At 46.3% G+C, this 20,221-nt stretch overlaps 1 protein-coding gene across 2 annotated transcripts in view; it reads left to right on the top strand.

The window, feature by feature from the left end:
• The first annotated feature begins 179 nt into the window (after positions 1–179).
• The window catches only part of IQCE (IQ motif containing E), a 75,503-nt gene continuing 55,461 nt past the window's right edge, over positions 180–20,221 (top strand). For both annotated transcript variants that reach the window (XM_083152962.1, XM_083152961.1), the window contains exons 1-8: positions 180–334; positions 5,061–5,164; positions 6,475–6,543; positions 8,798–8,840; positions 10,526–10,672; positions 13,640–13,771; positions 16,089–16,159; positions 19,508–19,621. In XM_083152962.1, coding sequence (XP_083009088.1) covers positions 5,111–5,164; positions 6,475–6,543; positions 8,798–8,840; positions 10,526–10,672; positions 13,640–13,771; positions 16,089–16,159; positions 19,508–19,621 — 630 coding nt within the window. In that variant the 5' untranslated portion in view covers positions 180–334; positions 5,061–5,110. The remainder of the gene's footprint in view (positions 335–5,060; positions 5,165–6,474; positions 6,544–8,797; positions 8,841–10,525; positions 10,673–13,639; positions 13,772–16,088; positions 16,160–19,507; positions 19,622–20,221) is intronic.

Below are 20,221 nucleotides of genomic sequence, written 5' to 3'. Positions count from 1 at the left end.
GGTAGGAAATAATATAATCATGAAACAACGACCAACGTTTCATCTGGAAGCGCAACCCTCAGTTGGTGGTGAGTCACCTGTGCCGAAATGTATTAACATTTTGTAATTGAGAACTGACAGTATTGCTCAATTTATGGGCTGCTAAGTTGCTTTTCCCACATCAAATATGGCCGCCGAGGATTCCCGCGCCTTTCTGGTTCCAGAATATAGCTCCGGGTTGCGGTGGAAGTGCTTGCTTGCACCTCCTTGGTTGCGGTTGCTAAGGACTCGCTGTGACACAGGGATCCTCGGGTGATCCTTAGACCCCGGTGTGCTGCTGGATGCAGGGGTGCAGGTGAGAGGGGCTGTTGTCACCTGCTGGCAGGGGAGCAGGGGCTGTATAGTGACTGGGTGCAGAAAGCTAAAGCACATGAGAAATGTAAAGTAATATAACGCAAATATTCCCAAAGTACTATATTGTCATTGCATGTGCTACATATAAATGCACTGCTGTATGGGCCCTGATTATGATGTTGGAGTAGATGTGGTTGCGGCAGTGCAATTTGGTGGTCACCTGGCTGCAGTTTTATGCAAATGCCACTACAAAGCCCTTCCCTGGGTTTCGGAACATGCTGTGTTACACACTGCGTAATGCATGCGCCATACCAGTTTATGGGGATTTTCGCACACGCTCAGTAGCCTAAAAATGGCACAACAAAGGTTAGTGTCAGACCTAACCTATAGGTTGCAGGACTGCAGCCCTCCAGGTAAAAACCGCCACCCCCTCAGTGTCAGTGAATTCAGATGCAGATGGGACTGCACAGAGTACTCTGTGACTGCCTATTGGAAGTCCTACTTGTCCGTCAGAGACACTACGGCAGTCCTATTGGGAGGTGTTTTCTCCCTCAGGGACTGCCAGTCCGAGCTGCGATAAGTAGAGCTGACTTCCTTTAAGAATCCACTCCCTGCCTTATCATGCAGACCAGTCTGGCTGCAGTCAGTGCAGTCCATAGAAGCCGGGGGTTTGCGCATGTGCACCTGCCAGATCCATAGCGCAGGTGTCAAGACCTCTGCCAAATGTAAGTAGGGGCTGCCATTGTGCAAATTCGGAACAATCAGCATTGTATGCGAGTCTGATTTAAGCCCATAGACTCTGAGATCAGAGCATTGGTAGCTTGCAGACGATTTTACTTCAAGTTTGAGAAAAAGTGAATGTTGCAATAACCTACAGTACAACATGTGAGAAACAGATTGGGTACTTGTGTATTCTCACGGCGCCCCCGATTTCCATCACAGGTCATTGTACAACCAAAAATCGCGTTGCATCGCATGCGATGCGACCGATTTTAAGTCGCACATGCACCCAGATGCCTAATTCCTATGTTAAATGACCCCCAGACCTGATTTTAGATTGTACACTCACCCTGATGGGTAATGACCATGTTAAATGCCCCCCCCCCCATTGTTAATGCCACCACACTATCAACGCCAACCCGAAGCGTGGCGAGCGGCGGCGGTACGCGTCCTCAGACCTTTTCATACCCCCACTATCCACGTCAGCGTGGAGTTGATTTTATATAGTGTGGTGAGCGCAGCGAGCCACCGAGCCTGAAGCGTGGCGAGCGGACGCGTAATACTTGTGAAGTTATGCGCGTCCCCTAGCGGGGCTCGCCACGCTTCGGGCTCGGTGGCTTGCTGCGCTCGCCACACTATATAAAATCAACTCCACGCCGACGTGGATAGTGGGGGTATGAAAAGGTTGGAGGACGCATACCGCCACGCTTCGGGTTGGCTTTGATAGTGGGGTGGCGTTAACAATGGGGGGGGCATTTAACATACTTATTACCCATCAGGGTGGGGATACAACTAAAAATCGGGTCTGGCTGGGCATTTAACATTGAAATCGCGTTGCATCGCATGCCATTATAATGGCATGCGATGCGACATTAAAATTGTACACTCTGCCCAGGAAAAGCCATCTCTGGTCGCTGATGAAAAGGAGACACTGAACAATATATCTCCCCCGTGTGTACGCACCTTATGATGGACAAAGGGTTTCCTACAGGTGCTCTGGTTTCCTCTCACAATCAAAAAATATACTGGTAGGTTAATTGGCTCCCAACAAATTAACCCTAAAATGTCTGTGTGCGTGTACATATGGTAGGGAATATAGAAGCTCCACTAGGGCAGGGACTGATGTGAATGTTCAAATATTCTCTGTAAAGCGCTGCGAAATATGTGTGTGCTATATAATAAATAATAATAAATACTGCGGACAGCGACACCACAGAAAGGGAAGAGGAACTGCATGGGTTTTCAAAGATAGCTGGTGCTAGAATGAACACTAATACAGAAGTTCAAAATCAAAGAAGTTCAAACTTTCACCAAATCCTAAATCTCGTAATGTATTACACCCTCACCCAAACTTACCAAAACAAGAGGTCCAGCATACCTAGCATTTTTGACCCATATCCCTTCTAGGACAAGTATAAAGTCCCGGCTCTACAAAGTGTCTTCTGTGGAGCATGCGGATTATATCCCTTTTCCACTAGCCTAAATAACCCGGGTTTTTGCATGGGAGCGCGCAACCCCGGGATCTTAGGCAGGTGGAAACGCTCCCTGTAGAAATAACACCGGTCGTGAGACCCGGCATTTCTACCCAGGTAGCGACTAGGGTTGAACACTGGTTCAACCTGCGTCACTGTGTAGTGTAAACACGTAATCAGAGTCTCTGCGACCCGGGCCTTATTTCTAGATGTGTTTTACATGAGGCATTAAGCTTACAATGCAGAGTTGAATGTACACCTATTTACAGAGCAGTTTCTGTGCATTTTCAGAGCACATTCTTTGAATCTAATGCTCCTTTCACATCACAATGCAGGGTGTCACCTGGAATTTTACTCACTTGTGTCCCCTTTCAAACTGACAGCCCAACCCATAGACTTGTGCCGAGTTGGCACTCAGAGATGAGATCATCTCCAAGTGCCGGCTGTTCATTTTTGTGAATGGGTACCACGTCTTCAACCCTGTTCACTACCTGAGTTGAAATGCCAGGTGCTGGACCCGGGTTATTTTAACTGGGATAGTGCTGGCAGTGTCAAAGGGGAATAAGGTGCAGATTCAATTACTGGTCTGATTTATCATGGGATTTTGGCTCCAGGGTTATGTGCCTGGGGCTATTGCAGGGTTGCCTACCTGACCCTCTCCTTCAGGGAGAAAATGCTCTGTTCCTGGACTTCCCTGGTAATGTATGATTGCCATCACCTGTGGGGAGCTAGGTAATTGATAAGAAAGGTGTCACCACAGGTGATGGCAATCATACATTACCAGGGAAGGCCAGGAACAGAGTATTTCTCCCTGAAGGAGAGGGTCAGGTAGGCAACCCTGGGATATCGTATTACTACCCACAGCAAGCTCAGAGCAAGTATGCGGTAAACCTTAGTGCCGGGTTTAGTGTTCACAGCGATGCAGTTACCTCCCGAAAATAGGGGGTGATTCTGGTTGATTTAATTGTGCGAGTTTGGACCCATCCCGTTGTTTTGGGGACTGCGCATGGTCTATTATGCACATGTGAAGCCCCCCTTTGCGAATGGCTTGCATAGTCGCTGAGCCGTATGCAAGCATCAGGGTGGGCCACGGGCGGAGGGCGGCTGGAATGGCGCTCGTCCATAGGAACGCCCAGCGATTTATGGGCGTCTCCATGAAAACACTGGGCGTTCTCATGGGTACGCGAGTGGGCCGATGCCTGCCAGGGGCGGGCTGCTGACATCACAGGACATCAGCTGCCCGTCCCATCTTCGTCCAGGTGCGCGTCACTAGAAAGCCCTTTCCGCTGACTTCTATTTGTGAAGGCAGGAGAAATCATTTGATGGTCGGCGACCATCGAATGATTTATCCTGCAGCGGAGGCGGGATACGGTCATATTGTTGACCCGACTTAGGTCGACACCATTGGGTCGACAGGCAACAAGGTCGACAGGGTTCTAGGTCGACATGGATGAAGGTCGACAGGTGTCTAGGTTGAAATGGTGTTAGGTCGACATGGGTTAGGTCGCGAGGTCGTCATGGGTTTTTTCACTATTTTTTGAGCTGACATGTGCCGACAGGCGGTATTTAATGCCCTACCATCCACTAGGGTGTGGTGGGAGAATAACATAGTGTGCTCGAAGCATGGCGAGCTATGCGAGGGGCTGCGGTTGACTTCCGACTGTGTCCATGTCGATCTCATGTCAAAACATCCATTTGCAGCCTATTGGGTGACACCCACATCATTCGATGACTCTCAGGTCCCTTAGATATGCATGCACCCTCAACAGGAACAGGGCCAGTGATGTCAGCTACCCCCCCCCACACACACACACACACACCCGCGTCACTGGGCGTTTTGCATGGGAATGCCCATGAAACGCTGGGCATTCCCCATGGGCGAATCCTCCGGTCCACCGCCCCACGCCTGCAGTCTTGAGTGCATGCACCCAGCAAACTCTGTTCGCTGTACGCTCCTGGCGCATGCACGCAGAAATGCACATGTGCACAAACGAAACATCAGTCCTCGGAGGACTGATTGAACTAGAATAATCCCCATAGTGTGTGTGTGTGTGTGTGTGTGTGTGTGTGTGTGTGTGTGTGTGTGTCAGAATGACTGCAGGAGATGGGAACAGAACAGTTAGGGAGAGGGATCAGAAGAAAGGGAGTAAAGGGCAGAATGGGGCGGAGACTGATGTGACCTGGCATATGATGGGCTGATCTATCTATCTATCTGAGGGCCAGATGCACTAAGCTTCAAAAGGGATAAACAACCAGCCAATCAGCTCCCAACTTCCATGTCACAGACTGTGTTTTAAAAATGTCAGGTAGGAGCTGATTGATTGGCTGTTCATAACTCTCCATTTTGTCACTTTTGAAGCTTAGTACATCTGGCCCTGGGACAGCATTTTGTTCTGCTGTACATCTATACAGATCACTCAAACTCTTGTTGGCAGCATTCATTAAGGGTTCAAAATCCCTATTTCTTACTTACTGTAAAATATGCATAAAATACAGATACCCCTGTGACGGAATTATTTTTCTGTATAATTCCAGGCCTGCAGTTTGTGGAGGAGGAATTATACTCCCAGGAGCCACAGTAAGCAATGTCTTGGCTAGCCAGTGAGAATGGGATTGAAGCTGAAGAACTGGACGATGTGGTAAGTAACCAGCGCATGTTTGTCCCTGTAATCTGCTTTATAAATAGCTGGAAGGTTTTTTTTCAACACGGCTGTATTCATCGCAATATTTAGCACTTGCTCAAATGGAACTTATCTAAAGATGTCCAATATCTTGCAGGGGTGTAGATTATTAGATAGTCAGAAAGGCAACCACTATTGGACAACAGTGAAAAGATTGACATGCACTAAGACTGACTAAAAGGTCAACACAAGCAATATGTCAACATAGAAATGGTTGACCTGGGAAAAGGTTGACATCCGGGTTTTTTTTCCCTTTGTCAATGGTGACCTACAGTAGTGCATGTTGACCTTTTTGATGTGTCAACCAATAGTGGATGACCTAATGACTGTCGACACAGTCTACCTATCAACCGGAACCAAACTTGCAGCATCCCCATTCAGTCAGCCAACACGTAACGTCAGTCATAAGCCCTAATCTAGGGGCCGATTCAGGATCTCTTGCAGCGATCCAAATTCGGCACCTGCGCTGATGGTCGGAGTTTGCATATGTGTATTTTTGCGCATACGCACACCCCAGCACTGGACGACTTTGGCGAGTTACACACTAGCTGTGCCCTTCGCTATGGGGCACAGCTAGCAAAAAAAAAAAACAAAGCACCGGCAGTAATGAAATGAGAACGTACATTGTATATAAATGTAAATAATATGGCTAAATCTGTACAAAAAAAACCTCAATAGTAACCACCTATCTTTGGGGTATATATGCTGGCAGAGGACGGGGTCAGGATGCCGACATTCAGTATACTGACAGCCAGCATCCCAGCTGTTGTCTAAACACCGGATCTTCGAAAAGATCAGGATGCCGACGCTGGAATAGGGTTCCAGCCAGGGTTCCGATCGGTAAGTAACCAGAAAAGAGAGGAGGTTTAGGCACTAGTGCGGATATATATAGCGCTTAGGTTTAGTCGGCGGGGTACAGGGGTTAGGCAATGGTGGTGAGGGCTAGGGTCAGGCTGTGGAGGGGAGGGGGGTTAAGAAGGGCAGAGGTAAGTTAAGTATACTTACCTGACCCTTTCAGGATTCCCTCCTTCAGGATGCGGGCGTCAGTATCCTGACCACCGGTCATCTGTATGTATCCCCTGTGTGGTTCTGGATATGGGATTTAAATGAATAACAATATTAAAAGCAAAACAATTTTAAATCCCACAGTTTAAACCGCAGACAGGTGTCCGGTTTAAAAAGTCACTGCGTTGTGTGTCTGTCTGTCTATCTATCCCTAATGCAATAGTATTGATTATCATATACTTTATATTCTGCTTCTTTTCCAGTATCACGAGCTGTCACAGCTGGCCGATGATGGACTTTCTGCTGCTACATATGAGTCAGACACCGATAAGGTATATACATATGGTCATATTGTCAGGAGGAGATGATGTTTATTACAGATTAAATCAGAGTGGTGGGTGGAGATGAGCTATTGCGTTTCGCTGTGGACAGGTCATTTTGCAAAGTTGTTGATACATAGAAAAACTAGTGGTCGATGGCTTCACTGTGCGCTGTGATGGTTCCTGCTCAGATACCCAGATCAAAATTTCATGCAGATCCATGCAATTTCAGTGGCTGGACATCAGCGGCCTTGGTCAGTTGAAAGTTCTACTCCTGTCATAGGGCCCGATAGTGTAGCCCATGGGTCCTCAAACTGCGGCCCTCCAGATGTTGTGAAACTACAAATCCCAGCATGCCTTGCCACCGTTTTAACACTCCCTTATAGCAAAACTGTGGCAAGGCATGCTGGGATTTGTAGTTTCACAACATCTGGCCAATGGTTTCCCATAGTGCATCTTTGTATGTGCTTGAGTGGATTTGCAATTCTCTATAGGACGTCCATGTGCTTCTGCATTAGCATCATAGGGCAAGGGCAAAAGTCGTAAGGTGCCCACACACTAGATCAATTTTTTTTATTTATTTTTTTACCAATTCATCGGCCCGCTATAATTATAGCCACCTTGGCACGAAACATTCTCATTAATGATGCATTTAATTCTAGAAGAGACAATGAAGACAAAAATACAACACATTTCTTCCAGTTTATGGGTCTGATTCATGTTTTAAAAAAAGCACCCAACTGGGCAAAACCATGCTGCACTGCAGGTGGGACAGATTTAGGAGGGGTGTTCTCATGCTCAAGTCTAAATTGCAGTGTAAAAATAAAGCTGTCTAACATTTGTGGGCTACATGCAAAAGCAACCGGTATTTACCCTGCACAGCAAAAATATACCCCACCCAAATCTAAATCTCTGCACATGTTACATCGGTACTTGTGTAATATCTGGGCGCCTGATTTTTTGATGCAATCAGATGCGATGGACCAGTGTTTTTTTGTTTTTTGTTTTTTATCGGGTCGGAAAAATCGAGTCCATCGCATGCGACCAAATTGCATGCGATGCGATCGACCCGATTTTTACATTGGATACAATGTTAAATGCCCCCCAGACCCCATTTTTACTTGTATAAGCACCCTGATGGTTAATTATGTGAAATGCCCCCCCATTGTTAACGCCGCGATCAACGCCAACCCGAAGCGTGGCGAGCGCAGCGGTACGCCTCCTCCGACCTTTTCATACCCCCACTATCCACGTTCGCATGGAGTTGATTTTATATAGTGTGGCGAGCCCCGCGAGGGGACTCGACAAACGAGCCCGAAGCATGGCGAGCGGACGCGGATTACTTAATATGTATTCCGCGTCCCCTCGCGGGGCTCGCCACGCTTCGGGCTTGTATGTCGCGTCCCCTCGCGGGGCTCGCTGCGCTCGCCACACTATATAAATTCAACGCTTCGGGTTGGCGTTGATCACGGCGTGGCGTTAACAATAGGGGGGCATTCTCAGGGACCATTTAACATTGTATCCAATGTAAAAATCGGGTCCATTGCATCGCATGCGATGCGATCGACCCGATGAAAAAATCGGGCGCCCAGATATTACACAAGTACCATTACATCTGCCCCACCTGCACTGCAGCATGGTTTTACCCAGTTGCTTGCTTTTTGCTCACCAACACCAACGGTGTTGCCCAGGCCCTACTACAGTATGTACAATATTACATCTCCAGCAGTTGGAGTCCTGCTTATTATATAGAAAAAAAAATGTGTTTCACTGATTGGTTTTCTTAATGGGCAGAAAGAAAAAAAATGATTTGATCTGACATCAAGGAGGTTATTCTAGTTGACTCGCAAAGCTGCAAATTTCGCAGCTCTTCGATTCCTCTAAACGTCGCTCGCATGCCGAATATCCTTATTCGCATGCAAATGGATGTTTAGCATCCATTCGCAGCCTTGCATGTGGGGACAAAATCATTCGATGGTCACCGGATCAAAGACACCTCTCTGGTGTCTTTGATATGCGACTCCCTGTACAAGAAGCGGGCAGGCATGCAACCACCCCCCGCATCACTGGCGCATCTACATGGGTACGCCGCACTGCTAGGTGCGAACGGGATGGCGAATAAGTACTGCGCCGTGCCCGCCCACACCCAGCTTCTGCCTTTGCGCAGTTGCGAAACATCACTCTACTGTGCGAATGTGCAGGGGAGCAAATGGGACAGAATAAGCCGAATATACAAAATGTTTTCTTTCAACTTTTACTTTTGCAGAAGCTGAAAAAGAAAAAAATCGGCAATCCTCCTAGGTCACAGAGTAAGTGTCCTCTATCCGTTACTTTTACAGAAATGTAGTAACAGAATTAACCACTTATAGAGCCAATATGGTTTAATGTAACATCGAAGCACAAGCTTAACTCTTCTTATTTGAATTGATGAACGGGATTAATAGCTGGTACGGGTCTGGTCAACCCATGGTTCTCTAGCTGTTGAGAAACTACAAATCCCAGCATGCCCTACCACAGTATTACTTTTAGGTAATGCTAAAACTATCGCAGGGCATGCTGGTACGTGTAGTTTCACAACAGCTGCAGAGTCGATCTGAGCTAGCCTTTCATTCCATGGATTCCAGTTCTTCCCCCCTGTGACCAAACTATCAGGAAAAAATCCCTTTTTGGGACTATTATGAAATAAGAATTGTTAGCTGTAGATTACATTTTTTTTTATTTCAATAAATTGAAAGTTTATTTAATCATAAACTGTAAATCAAATTACTAGGACTTAAACTTGAAACATACTTGCCTACTTTTTTAAACTAGATTCCCGGGAGATTATAAAAGATTTTGCTGCACAAAAAGCAACTTGAACCATTTTGGAGGGGTGTCCTGCTCTGACAATATCTAGCCACACACTGGGGCAGATGTATTAAGCCTGGTGAAGAGATAAACTGGAGATAAAGTGGAAGGAGATAACGCACCAGCCAATCAACTCCCAACTGTCATATTTCAAACACAGCTGATTGGCTGGTGCTTTATCTCCTTCCACGTTAACTCCAGTTTATCTCTTTGCCAAGCTTAATACATCTGCCCCATATTTACATGTATTGAATCTAACATGCTTCTTGCAATACCGGATATTTTGTTAGCAAATATTCACTGTGACGTATATTGTGCTGAGTAGAAGGAAATAAATATGATTAATGTGACGCCTATGCAATTTGACCTTGTGTGAATTCATCCCTTAACATATATTAATGTTTTTTGGAGTGTTTGATGTTACACTGGACTGCCTGCAACACACAGACCATATCTATATTTATTGAATGTGCGGTCTTCCATACCTGTATAGCATCCTCCAAATCATCACGAATCCTGGATCATCTGCAACACCGTGGGCTGGCTGGGTGACCGATGGCGGTCGTACATGCTGGCCGCTGCAGGTCCTACCAAGAGGCCAGGAAATCTTCATCTTCTGATGGAGAGCTTTGTCGCTTCACAATCCCACCCCCATAACAGAAGCAACACACCTCTGTTTTGAGAAATGGAGGCCATCACCAACCCCTCCCCATTACTTTTTGGCATGTACTGCTATAACATCAGGCCCACTGTGTGACCATGTGTTACGATCTCTCCTACCTTGATTACAGCAAATCACTGTCCTTGCAAAGAAACTCATTGCTGGCCGTTCAGCTGCTGTAGTGAAAAATCTGGGGTTTTTGATTTACAACGATTGGTAGCAGGAGATTACTCGATAAAACGAGCATCTCCCTCAAGATGCGGGAGGATAGGCAATTGTGACTAATGAATACTTATGCATAACATAATGAAGGGTAAGGACATGTGGATGGGCTACTCTTTTGAACCAGTAAAGGACTTCCATGACACAGAAAGGCAAGGAGCACTTGGAAATATAATTAGTAAAATGCAGTCTTGTAACTAATACAGTACACACTATTATTAATGTAATTGTTGTGATCTCCCCTTTGTCTCTGGTTTTGTATAGATTCTCCATATCTCTCAAGCACAAAGATGTATAATAGAAAAGCCCCCGTGTGGAGGTCTTTGAAAGGGACGGGTCAAATGCACACTCAGAATCCCATGCTGAAGGTACCGAGACAGCTATGGCTGGCTTCCCTTAAACAGGGCAATGGTAAGAATACCGTAGGTTTTATTCCTTCTGCAGACACGATGTGATGGTGTAACTCAAAAATAACACTTAAAAACAAAAAAATAAATTAAGGGCCCAATTCATACCTGCTCACATAGCGAGCAGGTAAATATGGCCTGCCGAACGCACGCCGCCTGAATCCACTCGCTTACACATACGCTCGCATGCCCCCGCACTTTTAAAAAATCGGTTGGTTCCTCACCATCAAATTTTTCCTTTGTTCGTTATGAAAAGTAAGCCATGACAACTTTTCATCTGGACGCTTTCCACCCGATTGGGGGCGGGTGCTGACGTCATGTGACATCATATGCCCACTCTGCGCAGTCTCTCCCATGAAACGCTGGGCGGACCCCAGCGACTGCAGGAGTGCCCCTGCCTGTCACTCAGGCTGCAAGCACGACTGAATCGGCCCCTAAGTTCAGTTTGACAATTTATAATAGGACTTGAAGGTTAGTATGTGGATTGCTCCCAATTCAAAGACTGATGTGAATTTCGGCGTCTTTTAGTTTGTTGCCATGGTTACAGATGTTGATATTATAACTGTCTGATATTTGCTGTACAAGGGGTGATTCAAGTTGGTTTGCAAAAGCAAACTCCTTCTTTAGAAGACAAAACCATGTGCACTGCAGGTGGGGCAGATGCAACCTGTGCAGAGAAAGAGTTACATTTGGGTGAGTTATTTTGTTTCTGTGAAGAATAAATACTCACTGCTTTAGTTTTAAACTGCAGTTATGATTTCAGTTCGAACACACACCACCCAAATGTAACTCTCTGCACATGTTATATCTGCCCCACCTGCAGTGCACATGATTTTGTCAATTAAAGAAGGAGTTTGCTTTGGCAAACCAACCTGACTCACCCCCATAGAGTCTAATTCACTTGCGGTTGTTCTTGATGCAGCTGTTGCTATCTTTTGCCATTCGCAATTGCGATTATTTGCTAATCTGGGCAGGAGCTTGAAAAAGTTATAAACTCTACCACCTAGATGGCAGAGAATATATGGGGCGCTTTGAGAGATGGGTAGGTATTGCCAAGCTGCTCACACCTGGGGGTGGTAAAGCCCCTATATAGCTGTTGCTGGAAAAGAAAAAATGTAGGTGGTGGAGCGCTATCTATTAAAATTAATATTAGATAAGTGTCACTTATCTATCTAATATTTATTTTAATAGATAGCGCTCCACCACCTACATTTTTTCTTTTCCATGTACAGGAGCTTACCTAAGCATAGTAATTCCCACTGCTTGTGCTCAATTTCTGTCCAAAGTGTACAGTTGCTGAGACATTGGTACCATTGTTGCGAGTTTGGTCATGTTGCAGAATCTCCTCTGTAGACCTTTAAGCTGAGCTGTTCTCATGGGATGCGGAGGGCCCTCCAGTAGTAAGTGAGATCGCAACTGCTATGTATGCATGCCCAGAAAATGCTGTCTGAACAGCCGTGACTTGCCTGCTTTTATCTGACCACCCCCCAAACGCTGCCTTCCTGTCACTCACTTTGTGACTAATTGCTCGGTGCCACTGACATTGCAGTATAATTGCTGTGCATGAAAACATCAGCCACTCTGCGATCGCATCTAAAATAGGCCTATAATGTCAACCAAAGCACAGCAACAGACTTGTCCGAGTCTCCAAGTGCTCATGTAGTACAGACAGCCGATTCCAGTTATAAGTGGTTATGGTGGATTAGATCTACAATGTCTAGGTCTACAGTCATATGGCCGACTACTAATGGTCAACTGGGTCCAAAGGTCGACAGGGTGTAAAGGTCAACAATTTAAAGGTCAACATGGTTTGTTTTGGTGTCTATGACGACATAGGTCAACATGGACACTGTCTAAGTGTACCGCATCACCTCACATGGCTCGCTGTGCTTGCCATGCTTCAGGCTCGGTTCCTCACTGCACTCAGCACACTTTTATATTACACACACACACACTGTAGTGGATGATAGGGCATGAAAAACCACCTGTCGGCCCAAAATGTTGTTCAAAAATGCATGTTGACCTTTTTCATGTCCTTTGTCATGACCCTTTCAATCTTTTGACTGTTGACCAATAGTGGTCGACCTTATGACTGTCGACTTAAAGTCAATATATCAATCGATCCGGATACCAATAATTATAAGTGTTTATTCCACTAAATGACCCTAACCAGCTGGATATTTGTAATATGTAAACAGTAAATAAAGACCCCGGCTACCACATCTTTATACCAAATGTTACATTAACTTTGTCTAGTTGACTTCAAGCAAAATACTGCTGGTATATAGAATACATCATCGAACAGTATGTGCTTGGCTGATGGCGAATACACCACCGCTGCTGCTGCTGGGGGCTTCATGTATATTTAACCCTTTGAGTGCCAACATCTGTGTGAGATGCACACAATGTCCACTAAAAATACCAGCATCACTCACATTTGTTATATAAATTCAAATAAAATATGTTAATTTTAATAAAGCTTATATTTCCCATATATAAGTAACCATTGCAGGTTATTAGGAATAAAAAAAAAAAAAATCTTGGCAATTTTTACACCTATTTTTGGCACTCAAAGGGTTAAGGTGTCTGTTAGTTTTCATTTACCTACAGTATAATAGTAATACATGGGGCATAAGTGGTCATGGGTGTATGTAAATGGTAACCCCCCCCCCCCGTGCCGAGCAGTATTCACCCAGTATAAGAATAAGAGGGAGGTGACAGATGAAATTACAATCTAGAAGTGAGAATTTGATGGATCCTCCTCTGTGTTGGAGGAGAATTCCAAAAGTTCCATTGTGTCTATTTAAACAGCTCGGAAAACAATTGACACTGCCACCTGAGTATTCTTGTGTGTAATCCACATTCCATGCTATCCCTGACTGTGGTATCCTAGCAACTGTATGTGTGCACCTGGCACTTTACCCTGCTTCATTCGCCTGTGTCACCCCATCACTTGTGCTTCCTCCCGCAGGCTTCACCCAACCTGTGAAATTGGATGGAGACATTGGTCAGGCCTGGGCGAGTCCCGGCAGCAGCACTCCAGAATACCTAAAGGAAGCTCTTGGGATGAAGAAGCCGAAGTACTCCCGTTCTGCTAGCACTGGTAACCTATTAGTGTATAAGCAGCAATACAATGGTCCAAGCCTTACACCACGTATAGGATACATCCAGATTTATAGTCATTGGCATTTCATTGCAGAAAGCTCTATAGGAATTAGTTCACTCTCAGTATATTGAGATGCTCTCTAAGCAGCAAAAAAAATTGCTGTTTAGCAAGCCAACTAAAAGCCGCCCGCCTCCCCGCCCCCCGGCGCATTGCAATTGGATACTTTGCATAAACATCCATTCGCAAGGGTGCGTACGGGGGTAGAATTATTCGATGATTGCCGACCATCAAATGATTTTTACCCTGTTCACAAATATAAGTCAGCCTTGACTGACCTATACTTGCGGCATCCGAGAACGGGGGGCGGGCGGCTGACATCCTTTGACATCAGCCGATCGCCTGCGTTCCCATGAGGATGCCCAGCTTTTTCCTGGGCACACCCACAGTTTTTGCTGGTACGCCCAGGCAATGCGACCGCATACTTGGGTGCGTGCGCCCAGCGAACACCCTGTTCTATTGACATGCTCTAAAGTATTTAATGATGATATATCAGTCTTTAAATATGTGGGTGATATCCTTATTAGTTTTCAAACCAGTTGCTATGTTGCATCAAAAGGGCCGGTTGACTATGAAAATATAGTGTACCTGTGTAGTTTCATGGCGGTAGTTAGCGTAGCGTCCCTGTCAGAATCGGCATAGTGTTCCCGCGGGCAGCGTAGTCAGCGTCCCTGTCAGAATCGGTGTAGTGTTCCCACAGCCGCAGTCGTTGGGCTACGCTAACAGCGTAGCTTAAGCTGCCGCCTGAAAGTAGTCAGTCAGGCATCCCTGTCAGTATCAGTGTTGTGTTCCCGCCCGTTTGCGGGCAGCCGGAGCTTATGCAGTTAGCGTAGTCAGTCAGCGTTACACAGTTAGCGTAGTCAGTCAGCACTTCTTACATTGTGTGGGAACCATTGACCATTTTAACCTGGCTAACATAACAGGTGTGAATGTGTTCCTGACACACCCTCACTATCCACGCCAGCCCGAAGCGTGGTGAGGGGACACGTTACGCGTCCTTCCGACCTGTTCATACCCCCACTATCCACGTCGGCGTGGAGTTGATTTTATAAAGTGTGGCGAGCCACCGATCCCGAAATATGGCGTGCGGACATGGAATACATGTAAAGTAATCCGCGTCCCCTCACGGAGCTCGCTACGCTCGCCACAATTTGGGCTCGGTGGCTCTCTGCGCTTGCCACACTTTATAAAATCAACTCCACGCCGACGTGGATAGTGGGGGTATGAACAGGTCGGAAGGACGCGTAACGTGTCTCCTCGCCACGCTTCGGGCTGGCGTGAATAGTGAGGGTGTTCAGGAACACATTCACACCTGTCATGTCAGGCAGGTTAAAATGGTCAATGGTTCAGTCCATAACGGGGGTATAAACAGGTCAGAAGGACGCGTAACGCGGGGCTTGCTGTGCTCACCACGCTTCGGGCTGGCGTGGATAGTGGGGGTTTGAAATGGAGGCATTTGCCAGTATGTAACATGGAGCACTGGCAAATGCCTCCTTTATTGTGCATGAGATGCACTTGTGGCTGCACCCCCCCCCCCCCCCCTTTGTGCAGGAGACACACGCGCTACTGAACCCCCAACCCTGCCACAATACTTACTTACAGATAGATGGAGCATCTCTCCACCGGCGCCCGCATAATCCCCTCTCTGCCGTCGATCATGCGGGCGCTGTGTGAGGCGCTCACTAGGCTTGCCGGGGACAGAGCTGCAGCTCCCAGGGACAGTACAGTAACTACACTGGGCTGCGGCAGAGAAACTAAGATTACTACGCCATTGGGCTACGCAGATAACGTAGCTTAGGCTGCCCTCATGAAACTACACAAGTAAGGCAGCCGTTGGGCTACGCTAATAACGTAGCTTCAAACATAGCATAAGCTGCCGCTGTAAAGCTACACAAGTACCAAATATAGTTTTCTCCTCAGATCCACTCTACGCGTACTGACCTATGTACTATATGGTCTCTGCCTCCATCTAAGTTCACTGCTTCCTTACTGAGGATGTTAGAAAAACCCTTTATCTTTTCTCTACTAAGTGGTCCTTCACTCCGGTCTGCAAGTGCCACCAACCGGTCATGTTTTGTGGATCTCTATAATTATTCACCAGTCAAATCCTCTATTTAGCTGGGTTAGTAATAATCCCACCTGCTGCCACAGAAATCTTGAAATTGTGACCTGATTGGAAAACCTGAGGCTTCAGAACCACTGATCTGCTACACCACTGCTTTATATAAAGTGGATAATAAGTTGTTGTATTATTTAGGTTACTTACCAGGAACACCGGATTTTAAAGAGAAAGAGGACATGTATGACCACATCATTGACTTGAAGAAGGTATGTAGTCATGGTATTTGATAAATGATAGCAGTTTGAATCTCAGCGTACCTACTCTTCCCATATTGTCTTTAGTCTACTCTTTGTACTTCACTCAAAACTCTAAAGTCTGGGGGTGCCAGACGGGGTCCCGACAGTCATTTACCCAACGTCAGGATCCCGACAGTCAAAACCCCGACACTCGGGGTCGCGATGGCCATAGAGGGAGAATAGAATAGGTGGCGAGCGTCCAGACTGTCGGAACCCTATACCACACCCAAAGTCTGGACCTGCATTTAGTGGTTACTTTCTGCTCTCTTACTCCAAGACATCCTTTCGATTGGTTGACCTTGTCTAGGTTGAGAGACCATAGGTTGACCACTATTGGTCGACACATGAAAAAGGTTGATGTGGTCTAGATCGGCACTGAAAAAAGGTTGACCTGTCAATGGTCGATCCAGAAAAATGTTGAGACAATACTTTTCTAATTATAATCCTTTTTTTTATTTTTAAACCGACTTTCTTCCTTCACAATCCAAGCGGGCATAGAGTAGGGATCTAATAGTGTGCGGAGCACAGCGAGGCACCGTGCCCGAAGCATGGCATGCAGACCCGTTACACTAATACGGTGCTCATGTCAACACAGACACAAAAACTTATGTTGACCTAGATCATGTTGACCTTTTTCATGTGTTGACATATTGCTTGTCGACCAATCGTGGTCAACCTAGAAACTGTCGACCTTACAATCCACACCCAATTCCTAAAGCTGGGTACGCACTAGATGAAGTCAGCCGCCGCACCGTAAGTCTACGTCAGCACAGACTGACTTAGATTTGCGAGCAGTGAAAACAAATCATTAGATGGTCGGTGAGCCATGGAATGATCTCGCTCCCGTACGTTACCCTGCCAATTTATGTTCATGCAAAACATCAGTTTTCCCACTTTAATAACGGCCCACTTCAATCTAGGCCCACAGATAAACTCTGGCCACAGCCTAACCGGCCACAGCCGTATGCAATGACTACTTAAGTACTCTAACAATGCATGAGTTCCCAATAATTGGAATCGACTCGTTTAGTCCCCACCCCCTACAACACATAGCAATAAAAGTGGCTTAGAAAAACAAAACTAGCATTCCAGGATTCTATATATCACCTAGAATAAAAATAAATTCCTCCCTACACACATGCTAGGTACTGTTGTAAAGTACACAGAGGAGATGTTTAGTGTTTTACCTAGAAGTACAAATCAATCCCACACAATAGATGTAATGCTCTGCAGTACAGAGGAGATGTTCAGTGTTTTACCTAGAAGTACAAATCAATCCCACACAATAGATGTAATGCTCTGCAGTACAGAGGAGATGTTTAGTGTTTTACCTAGAAGTACAAATCAATCCCACACAATAGATGTAATGCTCTGCAGTACAGAGGAGATGTTCAGTGTGTTACCTAGAAGTACAAATCAATCCCACACAATAGATGTAATGCTCTGCAGTACAGAGGAGATGTTCAGTGTGTTACCTAGAAGTACAAATCAATCCCACACAATAGATGTAATGCTCTGCAGTACAGAGGAGATGTTCAGTGTGTTACCTAGAAGTACAAATCAATCCCACACAATAGATGTAATGCTCTGCAGTACAGAGGAGATGTTCAGTGTGTTACCTAGAAGTACAAATCAATCCCACACAATAGATGTAATGCTCTGCAGTACAGAGGAGATGTTCAGTGTGTTACCTGTTGGAGACAAGAGATGATGAGTCAGATGAATCTGGTATAACGCTGTAGTTATGAATCAGTTTTCCCACTTTAATAACGGCCCACTTCAATCTAGGCCCACAGATAAACTCTGGCCACAGCCTAACCGGCCACAGCCGTATGCAATGACTGGGCCAGGCCTGGTCAATGCTCTTATGTAATGCTCTTGACCAGGCCTGGCCAACCTGCGGCTCTCCAGATGTTTGTCAAACTACAAATCCCATCATGCCTTGCCACAGTTTTGCTATAAGGGAGTGTTAAAACTGTGGCAAGGCATGCTGGGATTTGTAGTTTCACAACATCTGGCGAGCCACAGGTTGGCCTGTCCTGCTCTTGACCATTCCTCGAGTCTACCTGTTCTACATCATCAATCATTTGATTTCTCCCTCCTGATGTATCTACCAGGAGGGGTTACACTCTGTATGTGACACTCTCTATATCGGGCATACAATAACTATTATACAGTGATAAGTTACACAGGGGACTATGGTTGCACCATATGATTTAATGTACTAAGTAGTTAGTTGGTCAGCCTGCCTGACCAAATGCAGACCAGCGGCTTCTGCTCTCTTTCCATAATCCGCATGTAATTGATGCAATGCCTTCACTAAGGTAGTCAGGCCGGTACTTGTAGAGTATCACGGCTCCCACGACCTTCATCGTATGCTAAAAATCGCATCGCATGCGATCAAATCGCAGGCGATGCGATGGCACCCGATTTTGCACTGAAATGCATCAGAATGCATTGAAATGTGTATTAAACTTGTGAAATGCCCCCAAATGCCATTTTTCATAGTGCACCACCCCCACTATCAACGTCAACCCGAAGCGTGGCGAGCGCAGCGGTACGCGTCCTACCACCTTTTCATACCCCCACTATCCACGTCGGCGTGGAGTTGAGAATAGAAAGTGTGGCGAGCGCAGCGAGCCACCGAGCCCGAAGCGTGGCGAGGGGACGCGGATACCTTCACAGCTATACGCGGGCTTCACAGGTATCCGCGTCCCCTCGCAGGGCTCGCTGCGCTTGCCACGCTTTGGGCTCGGTGGCTCGCTGCGCTCGCCACACTTTCTATTCTCAACTCTACGCCGACGTGGATAGTGGGGGTATGAAAAGGTCGTAGGACGCGTACCGCCGCCCCTCGCGGGCTCGATGCGCTCGCCACGCTTCGGGTTGATAGTGGGGGTGGTGCACTATGAAAAATGGCATTTGGGGGCATTTCACAAGTTTAATACACATTTTGATGCATTTCAGTGCAAAATCGGGTGCCATCGCATCGGATGCCATCGCATGGCATCTGATGCGATCGCATCCGATTTTTGAGCAAAAATGCTCAAAAATCTGTAAAAATCGTATCGCATCGTATGCCACTACATATGGCATACGATGCCATACGATGGGAGCCGTGAAACTCCACAAGTACCGTCAGGCCTATTACGTTAATTAAGGATACCAGTTTCAAGATTTAACTCTTCTGATTCAGGTCAATCCCATGTTTTTCCTTGGAGCCAGCTACCAGCAGGGAAAGCAGCATCTCCTAGAGAAGCAATTCAGTTATTGTCTCCTCTACTGTGCAGTAACAATCTAATATGCTTTCCTCTAATTCAGACGCTGCAGGCGAGGAAATCCGAGGGAGATATAATGAAAACAAAGCTCAGGAGGCTGGAGGAAGAAAACAGCCGGAAAGACCGTCAGATTGAGCAGCTGCTGGATCCATCCAGAGTGAGTTTCAGTCAGACTAAAAACCAGACATTGTGTTACCCAGAATCCCTTGCTAGCCCTGCAGCATGGAAAAAGCTAAATTAGCAGTGAGTTTGGCTAAAAGCTCCAGTCAGGCATGGAGTTGGTCTTTAAAAATGTTTGACATAAACAGCGAGCACAGCTTCCAATGTCCAACATATTTTCCATTCTCGCAGCAATAGTACATACCTAGGATATTGTACTCCCTAGAAACTAGCTGATTATTACATACATTTGGACATTTATAATTCATGTGTGATGTTGCCTTGAAAATCCAGTACTTATGCCTATGCGTTCCCACTGTAGCAAACCTTCTACTTTTTCTGTGGCAAACCTTCCTCAAAGTCGGGCCAAATAATGATTCCATCTCAAACCTAGGCCCTTATTCTGATCGGTGCGGCCGGATCCGAATATGCGGCCAGCACCGTGCGTCCTAAACCCCGCCTTCCATACGAATCGCAACTCCGTCTGTACGCGGTAAGAAGCTGTCCGAACGGACCGCACGTGTATTTCTCATGAATACACCTCCTCCATCTCAGGGAACCTCACCCATCATTGCAGGACCGAGTGGCCAGGCAGCTC

The sequence above is a fragment of the Crinia signifera genome, chromosome 7 (genome assembly GCF_055691185.1).
Source record: "Crinia signifera chromosome 7, ASM5569118v1, whole genome shotgun sequence".
NCBI lineage: Eukaryota > Metazoa > Chordata > Amphibia > Anura > Myobatrachidae > Crinia > Crinia signifera.
The sequence above is the reverse complement of the archived record's forward strand: the minus strand, read 5'-3'. Positions and strand labels throughout refer to the sequence as shown.